At 39.9% G+C, this 21930-nt stretch overlaps 1 protein-coding gene across 12 annotated transcripts in view; it reads left to right on the top strand.

The window, feature by feature from the left end:
- Window positions 1-21930, top strand: part of Pde1c (phosphodiesterase 1C) — a 535503-nt gene that overhangs the window by 499218 nt on the left and 14355 nt on the right. For 11 of the 12 annotated variants that reach the window (XR_002378135.1, XM_029478710.1, XM_029478709.1 and 8 more), the window contains one exon: window positions 15919-15987. Coding sequence is in view for 11 of the 12 variants with exons in the window: in XM_029478710.1 (XP_029334570.1) it covers window positions 15919-15987 (69 nt within the window). In the remaining variant the exon portion in view is untranslated. Of the gene's footprint in view, window positions 1-835; window positions 7227-15918; window positions 15988-21930 lie in introns of those variants that run through there. The other variant, XM_029478715.1, reaches the window with a different exon arrangement.

Raw genomic sequence — 21930 nt, 5'->3', positions numbered from 1 at the left:
AAAGTTTGAAGGGGAAGCTTTCCTTGTCCTGAGATTACTTCTAAGACTGCTGTAGATGAAGCTATTACCCTTCCTAGAGTCTGGAACCCTACACTGTCATTCCTTTGGGGCCCTGCACAGCAGGGAACTTTTTCAACAGGGAAGGATGACTTACTGGAACACCAGTGCCTGCCAGTCCTACAGGGGCTGTTGTTTTAAGAATTTGAGGATAAGCGGGATAGAGTTCACCAGGCGAAAAAAAAAATCCCAATATTGTCTATTTCCATGAACTTACTTCTGTTTCCATCTTTGTTTTCTTCTTTGACTCTTCCCCTGGATGCGTTTGCATGATGATTTGGGCTGGGGCATTTCTTGTTTGGAATGTCTTTGAGAAGCTTCTCTGTAAATGGGACAAATATTCTGAGAAGGTTTCTCTTTGCATGGAAACAAGATTGGAGCAATCTGATTTATTCCGATCCCATCAACCATTGAAATACATTAGCCAGACTCTCAGCCACTGTCCTCTCCGTGACAAAAAAAAAAAAAAAAAAAAGTGACTTATTAAACAGTGCTTGAGCTGAATGCCTGTAGACCCAGTTTACACAGCCCTTGTGTCTGTACATATGTGTCTGGGACTTAAGGATCCCTCCTGAGATTTTCCTTATGAATAAAATGAGTCTTGTTTTGGACAGCAGAGCTCTCCTATCTCCCAACTGGTTTTCTGCTATGATTAATCTGAATTGTTCCGTTGATTGCCTTGATTTTTTGCCTCAGATTTTCTTTTCCTGAGACCTTGAGGGTAGAGGGGGAGGGAAGGCAGCATTGACACTTTTCTTTTTCTTTTTCTTTCTTTCAGATCCAGAAGAGTAGAAAAGACCTCACATAGACTGAGGCTGCCAGTGTCTCCCGCCATTTTAGCTGAGCTTCTCCATTCTTCTTCTTCCACAAAGACTCATATCTGGGGAAGGTGTACAGCTTTCAAAGCCAAGTCCCACATTTGGCCTTCTCTCTTCCTCCCAGGGGCCTCTGGGGGTTGGCTTGAGGTCTTAGAATTCTGGGGGATTTCTTTCCCTGAACACACAAAACCCACGTGTGGTTCCTTATGTTCTTTTTATTTTCATTTTGGTTTCCTGCCATCCCCAGCCCAGCAGAAATCAAACATGAAAGGCCACTTTACAATCCATTACTAGTAGTCTGGCTTTCTGGACCTGGTGAAAGACTGCCATTCCGGATGCGCTGAGTGAAACCTGGAGACTGCGTTTTGTTTTTGTTAATGCTGTTATCTTAGATTGTTGCCTTTCACCCAGGCTCCTGATGGTGAATATAGCCAGACTGGCCTTCATTACAACTACCGTGAAATGCCAATCTCTGGTTCTTTTATTTTTCATCAGTCAACAACTTTCCTTTTTTTCCAGTTTATGACTTAAAATTAAGAACAATTTTTTCCCATTTGTGTAATACAAAACTGTTTTTTTAAGAGGAGCTTATTCTGTAGGTCTCTGTATTTGATGCTTAATTTATTATCTGTAAATTCATAAATATAAACTTGAATGTTTTAGGTGATGACCATACTGCCAGGCAGGCTCCCCAGTGCTTTGACTGGGTAGTACCAATCACTACAATGTCGCTGAAATGTTGACCACTGTCTGGTCATTTTCTTTTGAATATCTTTAAATTGGCCTCATTAATTTAAAAACGTTTTAGAAAGGGAAGTGATAAGGGACCCAGAATCAGAGAGATGAGATTCATTTAAATGAGATTTTAACACAATAAAGGAGTTGATAAGATATTTGGCAGGAAAAGGGAATTAAAGTAGATTGTTCTGAAGCCAAACAGAAAGTGGGATCCAGTGAAATGCAAGGAAGGTGTGATTTTTTTTCCCCATCATTTGATTTGGATGTATTTTTATTATATAGTTTTAGGTCCTTTTTGAACATAATGCATGTCTTATAGGATCAATGTTAGGGAAAAAATGAACTTGGTAATAAACTTAGATGAGCTCCACAGATTTATTTTCTATATTGAAAGCATACAGTCAGAAATTTTAAAGTATCTGTATTGCTGAAATAAGTTATTAGTGTTTCTTCAGAGGTTAAAGAAGACTGTGTATGGTCCTCTTGGCTCACAGAAACAGGCTACAGCAGGAAGTTGGGAAGAAAGTTGTTGCCTGGAGCACGCAGAACCGATGTTGACTGACTTTTCTCTGTTGGTCGTATGTTTGGCCTCATCACAACACTGACACTTCTTCATTGCTCTACCTGCTTTCCTAACTAAATTATGAGATCTCAGATTTAAATAACTTTGGGAGCATAGATGGAAGGGCCAAATGTAATGATTAGAACAAGCCATGTAATATCTAAGTATTGGAATCCAGGGCAGTTTGATGGGCTGTGATATCAAGGAGACAGTAAGAAAGAGTAAGAATGTTGGGGTCCTGGAGAGGCATGGCTGTGAGAGAAGAGTGAGGATGCTCAGGAATTGGTGAGGCTGAATAAGGATGGGGAGGAACTGCTGAAGGAGATGCTGTGGTAAGAAAGCAGCAGCCCAGTATCATGGGCTATATCTGTGCTCTGTAGGAACAGGGGTCCTACGTACGCAGTATTTTGTGTAAATCTCCTACCAAGTTTTACACATTGGCTTCTAATTCAGATGCTTACACTGCACTAGTGAAAGAAAATGTGCTTATGAGCTGCATGCCACCCAAGGATCACTGGATTGCAAACTGTGTTCTTAAAGGTAGAATGATGCTGTGTGTCAATTCAATGCAATTGAGTGTTTGCAGTCTATGCCTTTGGAACATGGGCCTTTTACCTCACATCTACTCTCTATATTTTTGTATGTGAAGCACTTGGGCAGTTGATACAGAATGCCTACTGCTTCATTTTATAATCTAGCAAATAACACTACACAATATTTAAAAAGAAATAGGAATATAGCCATTTCTCTAGAATCAGTGAAGATGTAAATGATTTAAATTTGCTGTTAGCCACTAATCAGCTGAAAAAGAATGGGAAAAGATCTTCCCATGCTTAGCTTAGACCACCCAGAAGGAACAAAAGCTCTGCTAACTCAGTCTCAGCGTTCAATTTCTCAAGTGTTAAAGCACATTGACTACACATGCAAAGCCATTTGTTTAGAAGCACATTACTCCGCTCTAAACTCATCCTAGATCTGATACCACATTAGAATAATTCTTCCAGGTCAGTATTCACAAGAAGAAACAATATTTCCAAAGCTCTAGCATTTTTACGTGGGTTTTGCTTTTCTTGAAACAGCTTCTTCCAAGTTTTGCATTGATATCCAACCAGCATCAGCCCACTACCCCAATTATCATCTTGCTCTGGTTCATGTGCATAGTGCAGCCTTGCACACCAGAGTTACTATAAGAAACTGTGGACACAGCAGTTACTCATACTCATTAATATTACAATAAATACTTTTCATGTTTCTGGGTATAACTTGATAACTGGACTCATCTCTTGAGTTGTACCTTCATATCACCCAACAAGTCAATATCCAAGTTATGTCACTATGGTCTCATCTTGGGACAGAGGGACTGATCCTTATGGAGTTCTGGTTTTTATTTCTTATTTGTAGCTGCCTTTCCTAGTCTGTGTGTCCCATTAGCTTATGGCATCAATTAAAAGATACATTTCTAAATCATTAAAGCACTTTTTCCACTGGCCATTTTGTTCTTGGAACTTTTAAGAAACTATTGAAGACATCTGACAGGATTCTGCGCACTTCTACCTTTATAGACATCATGATAAGCACCAAAGCCAAAGGCAAGCTAGTGTTGCAGATTCATCTCTTTCGTAGAATCTCAGACATCATATTTTCCAACTCCAGCCATGACATTAGAAAGCATAAAAATGAAAAGGGAAGAATAATGTTATCATACAGTGTGAGGGCAGCGGGCTATTTTATACTCCACATTCTGGCATTTGGGAACCTGAATTCTCTTCTCTCATGAGTAACTTTTCTTTAGACAGACTTTATGAATCAATGGTAGGAGAGATGGGGAGACAAATAAGGTATATCTTCCTCTGGTGTTTGTTAATGTGTGAGTAAGATTTTTATAATGAGAAACATTTTATAATGTTCTCCCAATGAGTGTGGGGGAAAAATAATAAAAAGTAGAAAATCCTTTTCATGATGAGACAGAGAAGATCCCAGGATTGGAAGTCTGAATGTAGCATAATTTTCCAAATAAAACAGATTGGGGGAGTACCTTTATTCCCAGTCAGACTCTTCATTCTAACACTGAGATGCCCAGCCACATTGCAGGAATTATGTCACGGTGCCTGGCACCCAGTCAACACTCAGGACTCACAGTAGTACTGTCAGATGGAATTATACTGTCCCCTTCCAATTCAAACAAAGTTCAAATTTCCTTTACAACATATTCCATACCTCCTCCTTCCATGTGGCTGTATTCATGAGACTTGCATTCTGGGCAAAGGCAGACATACTGGAATCACAAGAGAGGGGAAACAGCAGGCTATTTGGGGAAATTGTCAAAGCTAACAAGTGCATGAAAGTTGATTAGTATATTTTCTGTGGCCTTTAAATTTGAGAAAGAACAACAAAAACAACAACAAAAATAAATAAATAAAACCAATGAAATGAGGTTCTTCGGAGACTGAACCAGGAGGGATAATGCCACAGAACTGCAGGAAGTGCTCATGACTCTGCTTAGAATCCAAGCTGAAACTTGGACGCTCTTGAAACAAATGGGAAATACTATCAATGCAGCGTGAGAAATCACTGCAGGGTCTGCTCTGCTACCGTGGTGGGCACAATGCCCAGCTGCAGTGAAGCTGAGTGTTATTGAATATAATGTTTCAATAATGATGCTATATTGGTTCTTATTCTTGAACAAATGGAAAATTATACTTGTAATCCATCAACAGCAATCCATGATTAAAGGCCTCATTATCACTGAGAAAGAGAGCATAATGAGCTGCCAGTAATGAACAGCAACAATGTTCCTGTGCAACCAGGGGACTCATTACCCTATGTCCAAGCAGAAACACTGGTGGGCACAGAGGTGACCCTGAAGTCAGGATGTAACCAGGGCCATCTACTGATTTGACTGCAGTGTTTAGCAAATGTGAGTAAGGTTAGAAAAATGTGAAATTCTCATTGGATCTTTGTATGGGGAATGTGCTCTCCAGGAGATCTCCTGTGATGAGCAAAACCAGCCTCATTTAAGGACTTGTTTTCTCAGGAAACAATGGTGAGGGTCAGCAGGAGACCTGATCTGAGAAGTTCATGGTCAGGCTTTAAAGATTGAAGTTCTGATTATCTTCTTATATCAACCCAGCTTCCCATTTTCACTCAAAATATTGGCACACATATTAGAGATGAATTAGCATTCATCCTGACTTTTGTTCAAGTGGAACTGGGTTAACATTGGCAAGGGCGGGTTTCCCTGATACACCTGTTCCCAAACGAAGGGGCCATTGCAGCGTCAGGAACAGGAGAATGGTGGAAACTTTCAGCTCAACCAGAGCACACTTACCTAGCTTCTCTGCTGGGGATTCATCTGCCTTCTGGGTGACTGTTGACTGTACCAGTCCACAGTCAGTGTCAGTACTGAGCATCTTTTCTGGAGGGCTCAGGCTCGCCCATTGCCTCTGAGGCTCCCACATGGACACACTCTTCATGGGAGCTGAAGTCTACACTTGCAGAAGCACTCACAGGCAAGCTCACTAGAGCCCTGTGGCTGGAATGGCTTTTAACCAAGTGCTCAGGAGGCATACCTCTGCTTATATCTGCTTTTCTTATGTGCTCTATACTAGGGAGGGGGCTTTATATACTGCTACCCTTGTCTTCAAATAGGTATATGTGTGATATGTGTGATGATATAAAAAAACACACACAATAATACTTACAGCTTTATAGTGAAAATCTACAGCCATACATATCATCCAGTGATGGATTCTAGAAACAGACTGTAAAGAATTCCTTTCTTTTTCTTTTTCTTTTTTCTTCTTGTTTTGAGGCAATTTTATACAATTTTATATGCTGTAAGATTTTAAAATATTTTTGCTATTTTTATTTGTAGATCTTGGCTCGGGTTGTCTTATCTCTTGTGTTCCGCTGTACAGGGACACCCGCTTGACTTTTGAAGTATCCTCTCCCTGCTTCATGCCCTTCCCTTCGTGGTTTCCTTTGTGTCTCACATTTTCTGTCATTTCTCAAGTCTCTTCAGTGGCTTCTGTCCAGATAAGCCATGCTACCTGCAGTATCATTTGAGCACAGAGAAACACAAAATAGTGTGTGGGGGGGCACATTTTCTAGTGTAATCCAAATGAGGAAGTGTTAAGTGTCTAAAGCAAAGTGAAGAAGCTATATGGGGAGAAAGGGATATATTGGTAAAGGGAGGCAAGGACAAGAAACTCAGAATGGGAGGAAATTATTCAAAGCAAGGTGAATCACTTCCAGGTTAATACAATGTTTTGTCTTCCTTGATTGTAGGACAATTTTTTTTTCTGTTACAAGGTTTTTTCCCTCTGGATGTTATGTTCTCATCATGAGTCTGTAGACTCACTCATTCCTTATAGGGAGCTTCTCTGGCCCTGGCTACATAGGAATGGAAGGTAGAAACCCTTTCTAAGCCTTAGATGTTGCTGCTGTTCAGATCCAGACGGCTAGATTTGTGGCAAGTGTCTAAAATGCTATCAAGAACATTTAGCAGTACTCTGAAGAAAGAAGGTTGCCAGCCTGCCAGACTTTTCCCAGATTAGGCCACATACCTAGTTGTTGGGGGAGGGGGAGTTAAGAAATGTATGGTTGTGGTACTGCAGATGCCTTTCCAAAAAAGGAAGATGGGAAATGGCTTGTGTTTACTTCATGGCACAATATCATGTACTTCCCTGATGTGAAGGAGTCTCAGGCAGACATAGTGTAGGTTTCAGCTTGCATGTATCCATCACAGAGCAAGGGAATGGCCATCCATTCTAAGGAAAAGTATTCTGTCCCCTATGGTGCTGTACTGAAATGCTAATTGTTCACACACTGTAACATCACACCTCCAAATGCAAAATCGAAGCATGGGATTCATGTAAAAACAGAGAGTGCCAAACTGCTGTTAAAACATTTAAAAATATGTTTATTGTAAATCTTTATTGCACAAAAGAGCCTGATAATCCTTCATGTATAATTTCCCCTAACATCTAGTAATAAATAATTGTATGTTCCTCTAATTGTCAAATAAAGACATTAGTTAACCTCTTTATTGGGATTTGAAACAAAGAGATGGCTGTGTTTTTCTCGGAGTTGTTGTCCACTCTCTATGCCAAATCCGGGGCTGCCTGAACCTGCTCTACCGCCATTACTTACACCCTCCTGAATCCTGGGTAATGTTCAAATAGCAACTACTTCTATTGCACACTAGGGGTTACTCCCAGCAGGCCGCCATGTTTGTAAAGTCTTCATGGGGGTTAAGGTTATGTTCAATGGGTTATCAGAAGCCAAGGTTGCTGTCCTAGAGTTAGGTTGGCTTCCAAGTAATTTTTTCACTTAGTACAATGGTATCGTAATCCTGAATGCCAACTTTCAAATTCTAAATTATTTTCTTCCTCCATTCTTGGAAATGTTTTCCTGTCCTTTTAAACAGAGTAGCATTAGTTTGCCCATTATCATTGTCTATAACAACAGATGCCATTTACTGTCATAAGATCTGCAACCAGCCACTAAGAGGCAGCCCTTGTGGTGATGGACTGTATCACACAATTACTACTCAGTGTGGCTCTGCATATTAGTCACGCAGTAACTCTGCTGTATTACTACCTGCCTTGCCACTTTATAAATTATAACCTTTAGCTATGTACTTGTTCCCTGTGGGATCTGGTTGTTTAATAATAAAAGTGCTGTTATCAGATCATCAACAAGAACTTAAAGTTGCTTGTACTACCCCACCCCACAATTAATCCCTGCCAGTATTTCACTGTGTTTCCTTAAGGTCTTTGACTATGCACACTTTACTATGTGTAAACTACTGTGTATACACAGTTAAGGTGATGCAGTGTACCTAAGTTATCACTATGACTCATTTCATATAATATTAGCGTGTAAACATTATCCTGTTTTTTTAAGCCTCCTCATTCATATAATTTCAGCACAAACATAAATGCATCTCTAGTACAGTTTATTTAACCACCTCTCTGCTATTGGTCAATGAAGTTGGAAGTTTTTATTTTAGCATATGTATTCTAAATAACAGGAACGAATCTGTCTGAATATTAGGTTTTGTCACATTTTAGAATATCATTCCTGAACAAGTTGTTAGATGTTCAGCTATAGGTTTAAACATTGCAAATACTGGGGAGGGGAGGTGTCCAATTTCTGAGCACAATCAAATGTTAAAAGAGCTATATTTCAGCAGCATAAATAAATGCTAATGTGTGAAGAGCTCATTGTATTTTGCGAAGAGAAGACAAGTCTTGTCAGAACAAACATAGAACTGATGGTGTAGTGTGGGAAAGTACACTGCAGGTACGAGCTCTGGGCATGCATACATTGCTGGAGAATAACCCTTTGGGAGACTCAGTTTGAGATCTCCTAAGCTGCCAGTGATTCTACAAAGAAAGAGAACTTGATGCCCTTTCTTTTAGGATATAAAAAGAAGACACAAGTGATCATTTGTTCTGAGACATCAGCCTACTACAAATGGCCAAGTAGAACACAACAATGTTGGTAGATACACTTAGCAACAATGGCCAGAAAGTTATGACTACTGTAAGAGCAGGCATTTATAATATGCTCAAACACATAGATTTAAAATGCCTACCATGTCAACATCCTTTGCCATCATGGCCTTTCTACACCCATGCTGCCCTGTGGGTTGTATTTATAACAGTACCATTCATGAGGATGATATTTGGACTCACAGGCACTTAAATCACTCTTTCCCCCTCAGGCTTGAGCTTGTGCCACCCATCTTTGTAGAAGGGAAATCATGAAATGGTTGAGTTCAGTCACAAATCATTGGGGTTTCTCATTAACCTCAGGCTGTCCTGTCTTAGGAATGTGTGTTCACCTTGTGGGTGGCAGCCTTGACTGTCACTTCCATCTCCATCCCATTTCCAGTCTCCTGAATAATTGGATTCATTGCCTTTTAGCTGAGGGAGCCAAGGACATTAATTTGAAATATCTGAAAGCTATTCGTTTGTCAAAAGACACCAGTCACATGAGTTGCCCTGGTGACATTTCTGCCCCGAGCTGACTGATTAGGTTGTTTACTCTCTAAACATTCACTGTAGATCAAGGACAATTTAATTCTTGGCTTTAAAATTTCCCTTTACAACCATGACATATTTCCATGTGCATATGTGCATTGCATTATTAGCACTGACAAGCATACACACACACACACACATACACAACACACTTCCCTTAGAATAAAACCCAAATACTAACATTATTACACTCCATTGTTTACAAAGCACATTTGCATGAGTATTGTTACCTGACCCTCAAAGTTTTATCCTGAAATAGATGTTTTTAAAGCTTAATAGTTGACAAAAAATGAAATAAAGTCTGTTTCAATGTACTTGCTTATTCTTTTGTATGTCTTGCCTACTTATAAAATATTTGAGAAGTCTAAAGACTCATAACTTGAATTATGAAATTTTCTCTTTAAATTAAGAAAGCAGAATAAAGGCTGGGAAGATGGCCCTCATGGTTGATAAAGTGTTCATCTTCAGAACATAATCACACCAGTTTCATTTCCAGAACCCACATTAAAGAAAAGCTGGGTGGTATAGCACTCAAAGGGTGAAGATAGGTGGAACTCTGGGCCTTGCTGGACAACCAGTCTACTGTATGTGTGTGAGGAGACACCATGACTAAGGTAACATTTTATAAGAGGAAGCAGCAATTTGTATTATAGATGGTAGTAGAGTTCATGACTATCGTGGCAGGAAGCAGACAGGTAGGGCCCTGGAGCAATAGCTCCATGCATACATACATACATGCACACATGAACCCACATATATATGTGGAAAGAATGAGAAGGGGCAGAGGGCAAAAAACAAAAAAAGAAAAAAGAAAAGGCAGAATCAGAGTGGAAGGATAAAGGGAAACTAATACCCCAGGAAATTGTCTTTATGTGGAAATGCAGGGCAAAGAGCCTCCCCAGTTCGCAGCAATAAGTCATAGGCCAGATCTGAGTTTTCTGAAAACCTAAAGCTACATGAGCAGAAATGACTTAAAATGACTTAAAAATAGCATCTGTGAGGTCAAAGCACATTGGTGGTTCAGAAGAAAGATGGCTCCTCTCTTCAACTCAAAACAGTCTCTTCACTGAGTATTCATTCACACTGGAAGTGCCAGGCCAAGCCCATCCCACCAATACCTCACTCCTAATTAAAGGGCTCAAATGTCTGCAGATGGCACTGTGACCCTCACTCTCCATAGGCTGACAAACACTGACAGAGTGAATATGGAGTCCCTGATGGAGCTGCCACAGGGAATCAAACATTCACTGTATGAACATGAGGGGTCATTCACATTCAAACCACAACATTTCATTCCCTGGCTCCCATAGGCTTGTAGCCATATAAAGCAAAGTGCACTTAGTCTGACTTCAAAAGTCCCCAGTCTTCCACAGTCTCAAGACTGTTTAAAAGTCTAAAAAGACCAAAGGCTCAAATCAAAAGGCTTAGATTCCAGCTCTGTTAACTGCAGCACAATTTTTCTTCTGGTGTTTGAAGCTCTCAGTAGACATCTCTCAGCTCTGGTATCTCCAACATCTTGGAGTCTCTTACACAATCAAGGCTTCACTTTCACAGTTTGAGGCCATGGCCTCTCCAGTCCTGCATGCAGGGGACTCCCTGCCACAAGCCTGCCCTCAGCTAGTGGCTTTCTTTAACTGCCTAGGAAGAGTCTACAACCTCTTTATTATTGCTTTCTTGACTCTATACTCAGAATCACATGGTTGGAATCTGCCCAGTTCTGCTTGTCTGGGATGGAACTTGGCCCCCTGCATGTATTTGCATAAGCTTTGATTTATTGGTACTTTTCTTTGTTGCATAAGCTCTCCTTTAATTCTCTGGACTCCTTATTAAAAGTTGGAAACTTGGTTGAGTGGGGTCTGCCCCTGAGAGCATCTCTCCCTTTACTCCATTTTGCACCAGACTTTCTTTAAGCTTTTCATCTCGTTGAACACAAAATTTATGTCCAACATTGAATTTCCTGGTGATCTTTTTCTCCTCGAACTCAGCATTTTGTATTTCTTTTTATTCTGTGAGCTCTTTTTCATTGTAGATCTGCATAAGAATGATCACTAAGAACCACAGGACAAAGACAAAGTGAATACTAGGCTATCTTAAAATCTACTCTGCTGAGGGATTTAATCTCAAAGTCTTCAAGAAGATTTTTAAGAGAAAGGGCAGAAAATAATCACATGCTTTGCCAAAATATCACAATGGTTTCTAGCCTTTAGCTAATATTGTTCCCATATGAAACTTCTTGAACTGGGCTTCCAGTATCCACATTGCTCTCAGCATTACTGCCTTCCAAGCTCCTACATGGATGGCCCATTAAGCCCTGCTTATAGCATTCAACTGCTTTTCTAGCCTGTCTTAAGATTTACATTGTTGTGGACAGACACCATGACCAAGGCAACTCATATAAGGACATCATTTAATTGGGGCTCTGTACTGGCTGGTTTTGTGTCAACTTGATACAAGCTGAAGTTATCACAGAGAAAGGAGCTTCAGTTCAGGAAATACCTTCTTGAGATTCAACTGTGGGTCATTTCCTCAAATAGTAATCAAGGGGGTAGGGCCCAGTGTGGTGGTGCCATCCCTAGGCTGGTAGTCTTGGGTTCTATAAGAGAGCAAGCTGAGCAAGCCAGAGGAAGCAAGCCAGTAAGTAACATCCCTCCCTGGCCTCTACATCAGCTCCTGCTTCCTGACCTGCTTGAGTTCCAGTTCTTACTTCCTTTGGTGATGAACAGCAATGGGAAGAGTAAGCTGAATAAACCCTTTCCTCCCCAACTTGCTTCTTGGTCATGATGTTTGTGCAGGAATACCCATCATATACTACCAAATAAAAGCACTAGTACCATGAATCGGTTATATCATTTGAATTGGTGGCTAAAGGGGTCTCATAGACACCTGAAACATAACAGGTTTTTGTAGAAACTATTGGTTACCCTCCACAACTTGATGATAAAACCTTGTTGACAAAGACACCAAATACTTATGTCACAGAACATGGAGCAATCAACCATAAGTTTCACCTCTACTGACAGCCATTCACAGTGATGGAAAGTGCTATCTATCCTGCTGGAGGAGAAAATTAATTACTAATCTCACCCACATATCTTATTCTGCAAGCTACAACAGTGCCCTGCCAGTGTTATGGGAATTCCACCACAGATAACCACTCAGACACAGTTTATAGCCAACTGAAAGTATTTATCCCAACCAACTGGGACTATACTCAGGTATACAGAACCTAAGTGTATCCCCAAGTATTTAGAGCAGGGGGCTTTTAAAGGCAAAAACCATTGTTTGGTATCTTATTCTGCAGCTTCAGGCAGAGATTTTGTAAAAACAAACAGTTTAACAGAAGCTAAGATAGTTAGCTGGAAATGGAGATTTGCAACCAAAAAATAGGTATTTTTATAGAGGCAAGATAAGTTAGCTGGGGCAGCTTGGCTGTGGGTTATTTGAGTGAAGAAAGTCAATTTTACATACAATTCTCCTATCAAGATCAAATTCTCGTTAAAGTGAAGTTGCCTCAGCAAGAGGAAAAGATGAAAGGAGCTATGCACTGTCTTGCTCTGTCATGCCTGCAGGATATGTCCATGGTGCAAGAACAGCATGAATGTCGTGAGTGTAACCAGCCAAGCCCACTTTATGAGATGGAACAAATACTTGACATTGTTAATGAAGCCAAAAACTTGAAATTAGATAGGGCATGAACCCTAGGCAAAAACTTGTAGGACCATGATGGCTCAGGACCATGGAGGAAGGGTCCTGGAGGCTTCAATCCTGGATATCCCAAATATGAGGACAGCAAGAGTTAGCTCCCTCCCCCTCCCAACCTGCCGACATAAAGCCAGCTGCCCCACCATCAAACCTATTACTCTGACAGTTATTGGGCTTCATTCCTTGTTTGACCTTATAAGGTATTCTCCTCCTTGACCCTATAGCCCCTGAGTATGTAGATAAAGCATCTTCTAATACCCCTGTCCAGGCCAATGGACAGGTCCACACAAACCTTGGCCCAGAGATCCTGGTCATCTTCCCAGGAGCATAAATACCATTTCACTATTCCATCCTCCCTCAAATAAACAAAACAGTCCCCCAAAGCTGTTCCCAGGTGTGGTTTTTGCCTGAACATTCATTGCTGATGGAGATCCTGTACTGCACCCACCTATACTGGATTAAAGGTCCCTCTCTCTACCCCAGCTTGGTGTACAACAAGCTAGATTGCCCAGGACAGGGTAGTAGACACTGGGCAGCAAAAACTAACTACTGCTATTCTGCTATGTGAACATAAAGCAACTCTTAAAGATACATTGTTGTACTTATATATTAGTGTGTTACTCAACCCTCATCAGAGAAACATCTTCTCACAGGCAATTAGCACAGAGTCTCACAGCTGGGCAATGTACAAAGTGAAAGACTTTGGATCACTTAACCCTAAATGGAATGTCTTAATCACACCTCCCCCATCAAGAAATCAATGTGGAAGAGATTGTAAAAGCCAGAGATTATGGACAACCTCAAGGGGAAAAATATCTTTAGACATAAAAAAAATAAAAATAAACTGATGCATGTTTGAACTCACAGAGATTGAGACACCATGCACAAGACCTGCACAAACTCAAGCCATACAAAATCTCCGCATAGAAAAGCATAAGTGGGCCAAGAGTGCTACCTCTAGGCTATTGATAGCTACTGGAAGAGGAAAAATCAGTTTTCTTCAGTGGAGTGACAAGGGGTGACAACCACACTCTAGGGCAAGCCTCATGCTCAAGAGTAGATAACCAATACAAATTGGACCCCATGATTCTTGTTTTGTTTTGTTCCTTTTTAGAGAGAGTGGAAGGGAGAAAGAGGGGGAGGGGAGGGAGAGACAGAAAGAGATGATGTTGGATGTGTGAGGATCTTGAGGGTGTTGAGGGAAGGGAAAGGAAACAGTCCCTGGTACTGTACAGAAGCTGTGCCTCTACACCTTGCAGAAGCTATGTCTCTGCACTATACCAGGAGGCTGTAGAGCAGGAAAACCTCACTTATTACCCACACAGCTCCAGTTCTGGGTTCATACTTCCTCTGATGCTGATCACTCTTGTTATCTTTACCTGGACCAAGATAACATGGTTTAATTCATTAGTACAACTTCTAGGCACCCCAGTTCTCTGCATATGACTTTACTAATAGTTTGAGTGTGGTGGTTTGAATGACAGTGGTGGTCCCCATTGGTTTAAATATGTGGTTTGTGAAAGACTTAGAAAGACTTATGAGATGTGGCCTTGGGGGAGGAGGTGTGTCCCTGTGGGGTGGGTTGTGGGTTTTAAAGACTTGTGTCATTCTCAGTGTTCCTTCTCTACTTCCTACTTGAGAATGGAGATGTGAATTCTCTGCTATTTCTGTTGTCATGTCTTTGTTCTACCATCATAGACTCCAATTGTCTGAAAACAAATGACAAATTAAATGCTTTCTTTCATAAGCTGCCTTAGTCATGCTGTTTTGTTAAGCAATAGGAAAGTAGCTAAGATATTGGGCAATTGCAGGAACTCATAACAGAAATAACATTAGCTTATGTATATTCTTTGCCTAATTTTTTTCTGAACACACATGGTGATACATGCCTGTAACTCAATTCTCAGGAGACTGAGATAGAAGAATTCTGAGGTCCAGTCTAGCATGGGTTACAAAGTGAAACACTGTATGGTTCAACCAAAAGAATTATCTTCACAACTCTTTGAAGGGATCATCATAAGTGTTGCTGCTGAGTTATGGTTTCCATGCTTCTTTCTCTTCAATATGGATGATAAAATGAAGTAACAAAAAAAATCTAAGCAAATAGTATTTATAACTATATAATATATGTGTATATAATTGTCTACATCACTTGATATTTTTATATATAAATATTTGTATGTGCGTGTTTAAGATGTATGTATGTGAGAAATGTGTTCCTTTAACGAACGGTTCTGTCTTCCTTTGTTTTGTTCCTTTGATTTGCTTCCTTTTTTTCTTTTTCATTTTTTAAATCTTATCCTGGAGGCTGTCTCTTCATTTCTTCATGACACATTCACCTGTTTAATATGAAGAAAGATACTGACTTTGCAAATGAAGTTAGCCACCATCTGCGGGAAGCTTGAGGACCCTGCTAACATAACATCGGTGGTTTCCTCAGTTTCTGAGTGCACTAACATACCCTACTTTGCCAGAAAACATAGACATAGTTGTTTACTCATTTCCTGGTGAAGATCTGAGAATCAGACAGATCCCATTCATGATCCAATTCCAGGAACAAGCTGTAGTTAAAACATATTTTAAATCCCTGATTGCTCAGTTCTAAATTCCAAACTTTTTATTTCCCAACTGCTGATTCCCACCCTACATACACATTATAACTTGGTGGAGCTTTAAACTATTATAGTCTCCACTCTAGAACACTGAAATTGGCATCTCTTGTAACTACATACTTATCAATAATCTCTACTAATACTGACGTGTCCTTCTCAAGAGCATTGGTACCGACCATGCCAAACTACTATGCAGAAATACTAAGTATAATCCCACAAAGGCACAAGCTGAACTTCTGGCTTCTCTGTGCCATAGAATACACACCTGTAACCTTGACCAGCCATCTTCTACATGGTATTTTCAGGTCCAGACATCTGTATCAGATGAACGTTTGCCAGTCCTGATTATACTTTCCTTATCTTCTCTTTCCTATTCATAGGTACAAAGAAGCGTTCTCATGGCTCACCTGCTCCAAGCACTAGTTCCACAAGTCGTATTACCTTGCCAGGTAGGTAAATGACATTGCCCTATTATCTCAGTGACCACACTCAACAGAAAGCACTAGTGTTTCAAGAGTTGGCAGCAGCATCTGTAGAAAAGCCTTTGTTCAAGTCCACCTTATCAGGGAGTGTTGTGTCTGTTGCTTTCACTTGTGAGTTTCTTCCAGATGTGACCATGTTGTTTCCCACACAATCTTCCACTCAGCAATGGACAGAGTGGAACTGTGATCTCTTTTGTGCAGACTATGAAGTATCTGCTTCTGAGAATCAGATAGTTCAGGAAAAATTAATGGGCAAAGAGAGATAGAGATAGGTAGACAGATAGAGATAGAGGCATGGCTAGGTGGGTAGATAGATAGATAGATAGATGACATATGGAAAGATAGATAGATAGATAGATAGATAGATAGATAGATAGATAGATAGATGACAGACAGATAGATAGATTAACTTTCAAACCTCATCTGTGCCCCTTTGTCTTGGAACTTTACTTTTCTCACCTACTTCATCTCTCTAAGGATTAGGACTGACAGCTCTAACCTTAGTACCCACTCATACACTGTGTGTGTGTGTACATATGGAAGGCACAGTGAAGGTCTACTATTACAAATATGAAAGTCAATATGATCCAGTTCCCTTCTAGAATCTCCTAGGAAAATATTCACCCATAATGCTCATATGTATGTTCAAGGAAGACTAATGCCTGCTCCTCTCCCTGTTAGTCTCTGTGGATAGTAGCTTGACATGGGTAGCCTCACACCCCTGTTACAAGCTTAACTATAGTAGGATTTGTTTTGAGAAAGAGACACTATAAAAGGTAAACATGGACATTATAACCTTTTTCATAATAATAAGAAAGAAAATATAGGAAGAAAAATGTTGTTTATTGCTAATGTTACACATTAACTAAGATCCCTTCTGCTTCCAGGTCTTATTACACATTTTTTTCTTGAATTAAATCTCTATCTTATATAGGATTTTGTTTTATCCATATTGAAATGTCTTCTACATGTTAGTAAATTAACAAATATCTTGGTAATTGGCTAATGTGTCAATGGTTATGTCAGTTTACTTATATATGTAATGATAACTTTTATTATTATACTCATGTTACATTCTTGTCTATAAATATTTGGAGTCTAAGCATGGAATGAGGGATATTCCTGGGTTAGAAATCCTGGCTTAAGAATGTGTAGATACTTAGATTCTTGTGAAGATTCCTTTTAATAATATTAATTTATCTCTTATTATAATTAATTAATTAATTGTACATTTTGTTGTCTTTTTGCCAATGCTGAATATTATGTTTTACAACTTACTACTTTGGTGGGAAAAATGACAACTCATCCTTATTTTGTTTGCCTTTGTCTTCTTAAAAATACCTTTACTAATGTGAAATTATCTTTTAGATTTCTGCCTTGGGGAATTACTATATTTCAACTATTGTGAGAAGCACTCTGAAATTAGGCTGGTTTGTAATTCATGGTATATGATAATTTGATTAACATTTTTTCTTGCTTGTAGGCAAAATAATAGCTCACTTCACAATGAGTAGCATTCTTGACAGTGAACCCTAATCCACATTGACCTAGAATTTCACTTTATGTTCTGTAGCTCTGTGCACAGGCCTGACCTGTGGATTCCATCATTGTCTGCTAAGGAGCCTTGAGTTTTCTCACTTCTGTGACTGCCTGAAACTAGTTTCCCTTGACTTATTTCTCTTTGCAGTTTTCTCCAAACCATCTGGGTAAAATTAATATTGTGTGGCACTGATTTTCTTCAAAGTGCTTTTACCTGTTAGTAGTTAGCTTTTTTCTACAGTGAAGTTCCTCTTTCTACTTTCTGATCCCCAGACTGCCAAGGTGATAAGCAGATGCCCATCAGTATCCACAAAGCTTCTGTGAGTGAGAGTTGTGGCTCCTTAGAAAGGACCCATCCTCAGTGTCTAGAAATTATCTTATCATGTGCCTGCTGTGATTATTGTGCACTTCAGAATTCTGAGCATCAGGAGGAAGCTAACATCACACCAGCAATGCCAGTGGAAAGTGATCATACCTGCATATTGGAAAGATAGCTCATTCTTAAGCCAGGGAGTATCCCAGAGGTCATCCTGGCTATCTACAAGAGTATGCAGACCTGATGTTGACCCACTTGCTGTGCTGAATACTGAGGTAGCTTGTTAGGCTTATATGGCTGATGAATCACCATGATGGAAGCCTTGTCTTTTTATCTGAGTTTGCCAGTCTAGGCTTGCCCATAGGTCTTACTTCCTAAGTTCTGGCCATCTCAAAAGCCTATGTGTCAAAATGCATGACTCAATTGCAGGTACTTTGTCTAACAGATGCCTCCAATTTGCTAATTTTAATCATCAGCTTTCTTCAACCCCTTCCTACTTCAAGAACTATTCATAGTTTCTCCTTCTTATTTAGATGGTGTTATGGCTACCTATTGAGATCTGGCTAGGTTCTTCTTAAGCTCCTTTAACTTTAAAGGAGCTGGTGATCATACCACAGCTATATTATAGAAAAATTTTTAACTATAACCAACAAACAGTAGTTTTAAAAAGCATGGATCATGCAGTCATTTAAATGGACCTAGCTGAAGAGTTTAAGATTTAGGCCTTATCACCATCCTCGAGGCTGAATTGAGTATGATCACACCAATCAGCTACAGGCTACTTGATTCAGTCATTAAGTGATGAAACTCTTCTTGTGAATTCTGGTCAGGATAACCTGAGATGTTCATTCCTTGGTATAGACTCCTCTGCTTCAAACACATGCAGAAATAGACAAAATAGGAAAATGAGCCTGGCACACCTTTAATCCAAGCACTTGGGAGGCAGAGGCAGATTTCTGAGTTCAAAGCCAGCCTGGTCTACAGAGTGAGTTCCAGGATAGCCAGGACTACACAGAGAAACCATGTCTCGAAAATATAAATAAAAAAAAAGAAGAATTAAAGTCTTGAAAGGCAGTGTAAGAGACAAACAGCTCTGGGAAGGAGAAACAAAAGGGACTTACACAAGGTTCACCACAGGACTGATGTTGTTGCAGGCCTGATATAATAGGGACCTAGTCAGAATATAAGACAGGGACAAGAAAGGTAAAATCTCAGCTGGTGGCCTTTGTTTGGAGCTACTGACCAATGGGCAAACAGTCATGTGCCTTCTTATCAGACAAGGCCAGCACTGGAAGTGAATTTCTAATCCTCCAACTATGACTTGGGGCTTTAGAAACAAAGCATCCTCATAAGCCCTTCCCTGGCAGAATATTTAAAGGATCAAATGAAAGTAACTACAAACCCTAGACAGGATGTAGAGCTATCATGGGGGGCAGGGCAGGCAAAATGGAAAGAAGCACAGAACACAAAACACAGGATTTGCAGTGATAACGTAAGAAGTGACAGGTAAATGGGGCCTTATCAAAATAATATACTTTGGGGCAACTCATATTACCAACTGTGTTTAAAGGCAAATTGAGCAATAGGAAAAATATCAGCAAATGATATGTTTGAGTAGGGGTTAGTTTCTAGAACTTACAGTGGACTTGAGAAGCTCAACAGTCAAAGCCCAAGAGCCAAGCTCACGAATGGACAAGGAGAAGAACAAGCAGCTTCTCACAGAACTTCAAATGACCAATGAATGTATAACTAGATGACCAACCAGCATCCTTAGTCAGGGAAATATAGTTCAAACTTGGTGGGATCTGACTTCAAATGAGGTGGATGGCAGGAAAAAAAGGCAAACAATGACATTTAAATAAAGATGAGGAGAAACTGGAATCCTTCCTCAGTGCTGGACAGTAACAGAGCCCTTTGGGAAATTTTTACAATTTGTTAAAAAGTTAAATGTATCCAAGTATTCTGGTGTATGCTGGTTGGCATATGTGGGGCAGAGTAAGAGGGATCAAGTTGGACAGCAACCCAGACTCAATAGCAAGTTCCAGCCAGCTTAGACTGCAATCAAATGACCCAGGAATTCTAGATTCGTATGCTAGAGAATTGAAAGCAATTTTCATAGGAAACTTTGTTATCACATATTCACAATAAAGTTTCCCATAGTAGTCCAATGTGGAAACCCATCTACATTCCCAGAAACTGAAAAATGTATTAACAAAATCTCGCATCTATTCCAAATGAATGAACTGCTGATACATTCTGAAGATCCTTGAGAACACTTCTCTCAGTAGAAGCCATACAAAAATCTATATGTCAGTGATTCTGTTTGTATGACATATTCCAAGAGACTTGACTTGGGTACTGATGCCATATGCTATGTAGAGAGAGGAGTATGGGGTAACTTTTCAAGGGCATGGGATTTGTGAGGTAGGGGATTAAACTCTCAGAATTTAGATGATTTTAATGATTGCATAACTCTGTGATTATATGAAAAACCACAAGACGCATATATAAAAAGGTGAATTCTATTGTACATAATTTACCAGTTGATTAAAAAATGAAAGCATAGGAGGTAAAGGACTGCACATGCCTCAGGAAAGACAGGCCAATGAGAAAGCCACATTCAACACCAGATCTTAATTCAAACAGACCTAAAATGACAACAGCAACAGCAACAACAGCCACAAAATGCATACTTAAAGACTTTGTAGGAGAGTTTCAAAACTGACCTCAAGGATGAGAAAACCTTAAATGCTATGGTTATTTCAGAAAAGGTACCAGTACCAGCTGCCAACCACCTGGCATCAAATTGTCACTGGCTACAGTCGATGTCAGAAGGCAATGAAGATATATGCTTTCCACATGCAGGAGGAAAACATTAGTACCCAGTGAAGGAGGGAAAAAAGGCTCCTTTAATCTTCATTCAGTGTGGACAGTTACAGGATGTGCTATTCTTAAGTCATTGCTGAAAGCATTGAGGGGCACATATCAGAAAGAAGGAAGGTAGAATGGCAGTACACATGTTGATAAGTGTGTAGGACTATAAAAATACTGTAGTAAAACAGGAAGGAGAAGCTATACATAAAGTCATTGCAGTGTGGAATTGGGAGTACTAATTTCTTCTTTCTCTGGGAAAAACTGAGAAATTTTGTGACTTTCTAACACAAAAGATCATCAGTGAAATAGTTAAAATATAATGTATAGTATTTTTATGAACTGAATTTTTGGGTCCTGCCCCAATTCCATGTGTTGGAGCCTAATCTACAATAGGATGGTAGGAAATGTGTAAAACTATCTTTTATTCTCCTGATGTAATTGTCATCTCAGAGGCTTACTGCCTCCATCTGGTGACCTAGGCTGAGTCCTGGAAGCTTCTAGCCTCCATACAATCTAATCTAGGCCTAGAATGTTTTCAGTCTCTTAGACTTGCTGCTAAATAAGGTCACCCCTTCCTACTTCTTTCTGGTCTATGGATGGCTGATTCAACTCAGCTGTTCTGGCTCCAGGCTGACTGATTCAATCTGTCTTCTTTCTTGGCCTCTGACTTTTTGCTCTGCTTGGTCTCAAACTAACTCTGGTAATTTGTTCTAATCTTCTGGTTCCCTTTCATTCTCTGGATGGTTCTGTCGTCACCTGTGTCTAGTTTGTTCTCTCTCTGCAGCCTATCTCTGTAAAACTTTCCCAGTAAAACTGCCTCCTCTCCTTTTCTTTCTCTGAATTCTTCTCTCTTAAGTAACCTCTTTATTCTCTGTCTTCTAGTAAAAACTGGGTATATTCTGTTCTGTCAAATCTTTCTTTGATTCTTCACTTTGTGTGCCTCTCAGTTAGACATCCCTTTCAAACGTGGATGCTTCCTTCTACAAACTAATTTTTCCTTGGTTGCTTGTGATTAAAAGTGTGTACTATAGGAGTGCCTATATCCCAGCCAGAGGAATTAAAGGTCTGTGCTAAGGCTGAGCCACACCACACTAGAAACAGGTTTTTCAGTAAACAGCACAATCTCATGGTTCACAGTGTGATCAAACATCCTGCAATAACATTGTTAGGTCACAAGGGTT

This window comes from Mus caroli, chromosome 6 (genome assembly GCF_900094665.2).
Source record: "Mus caroli chromosome 6, CAROLI_EIJ_v1.1, whole genome shotgun sequence".
Classification (NCBI taxonomy): Eukaryota; Metazoa; Chordata; class Mammalia; order Rodentia; family Muridae; genus Mus; species Mus caroli.
Note: the sequence above shows the minus strand (reverse complement) of the source record. Positions and strands in the feature narration are given on the sequence as shown.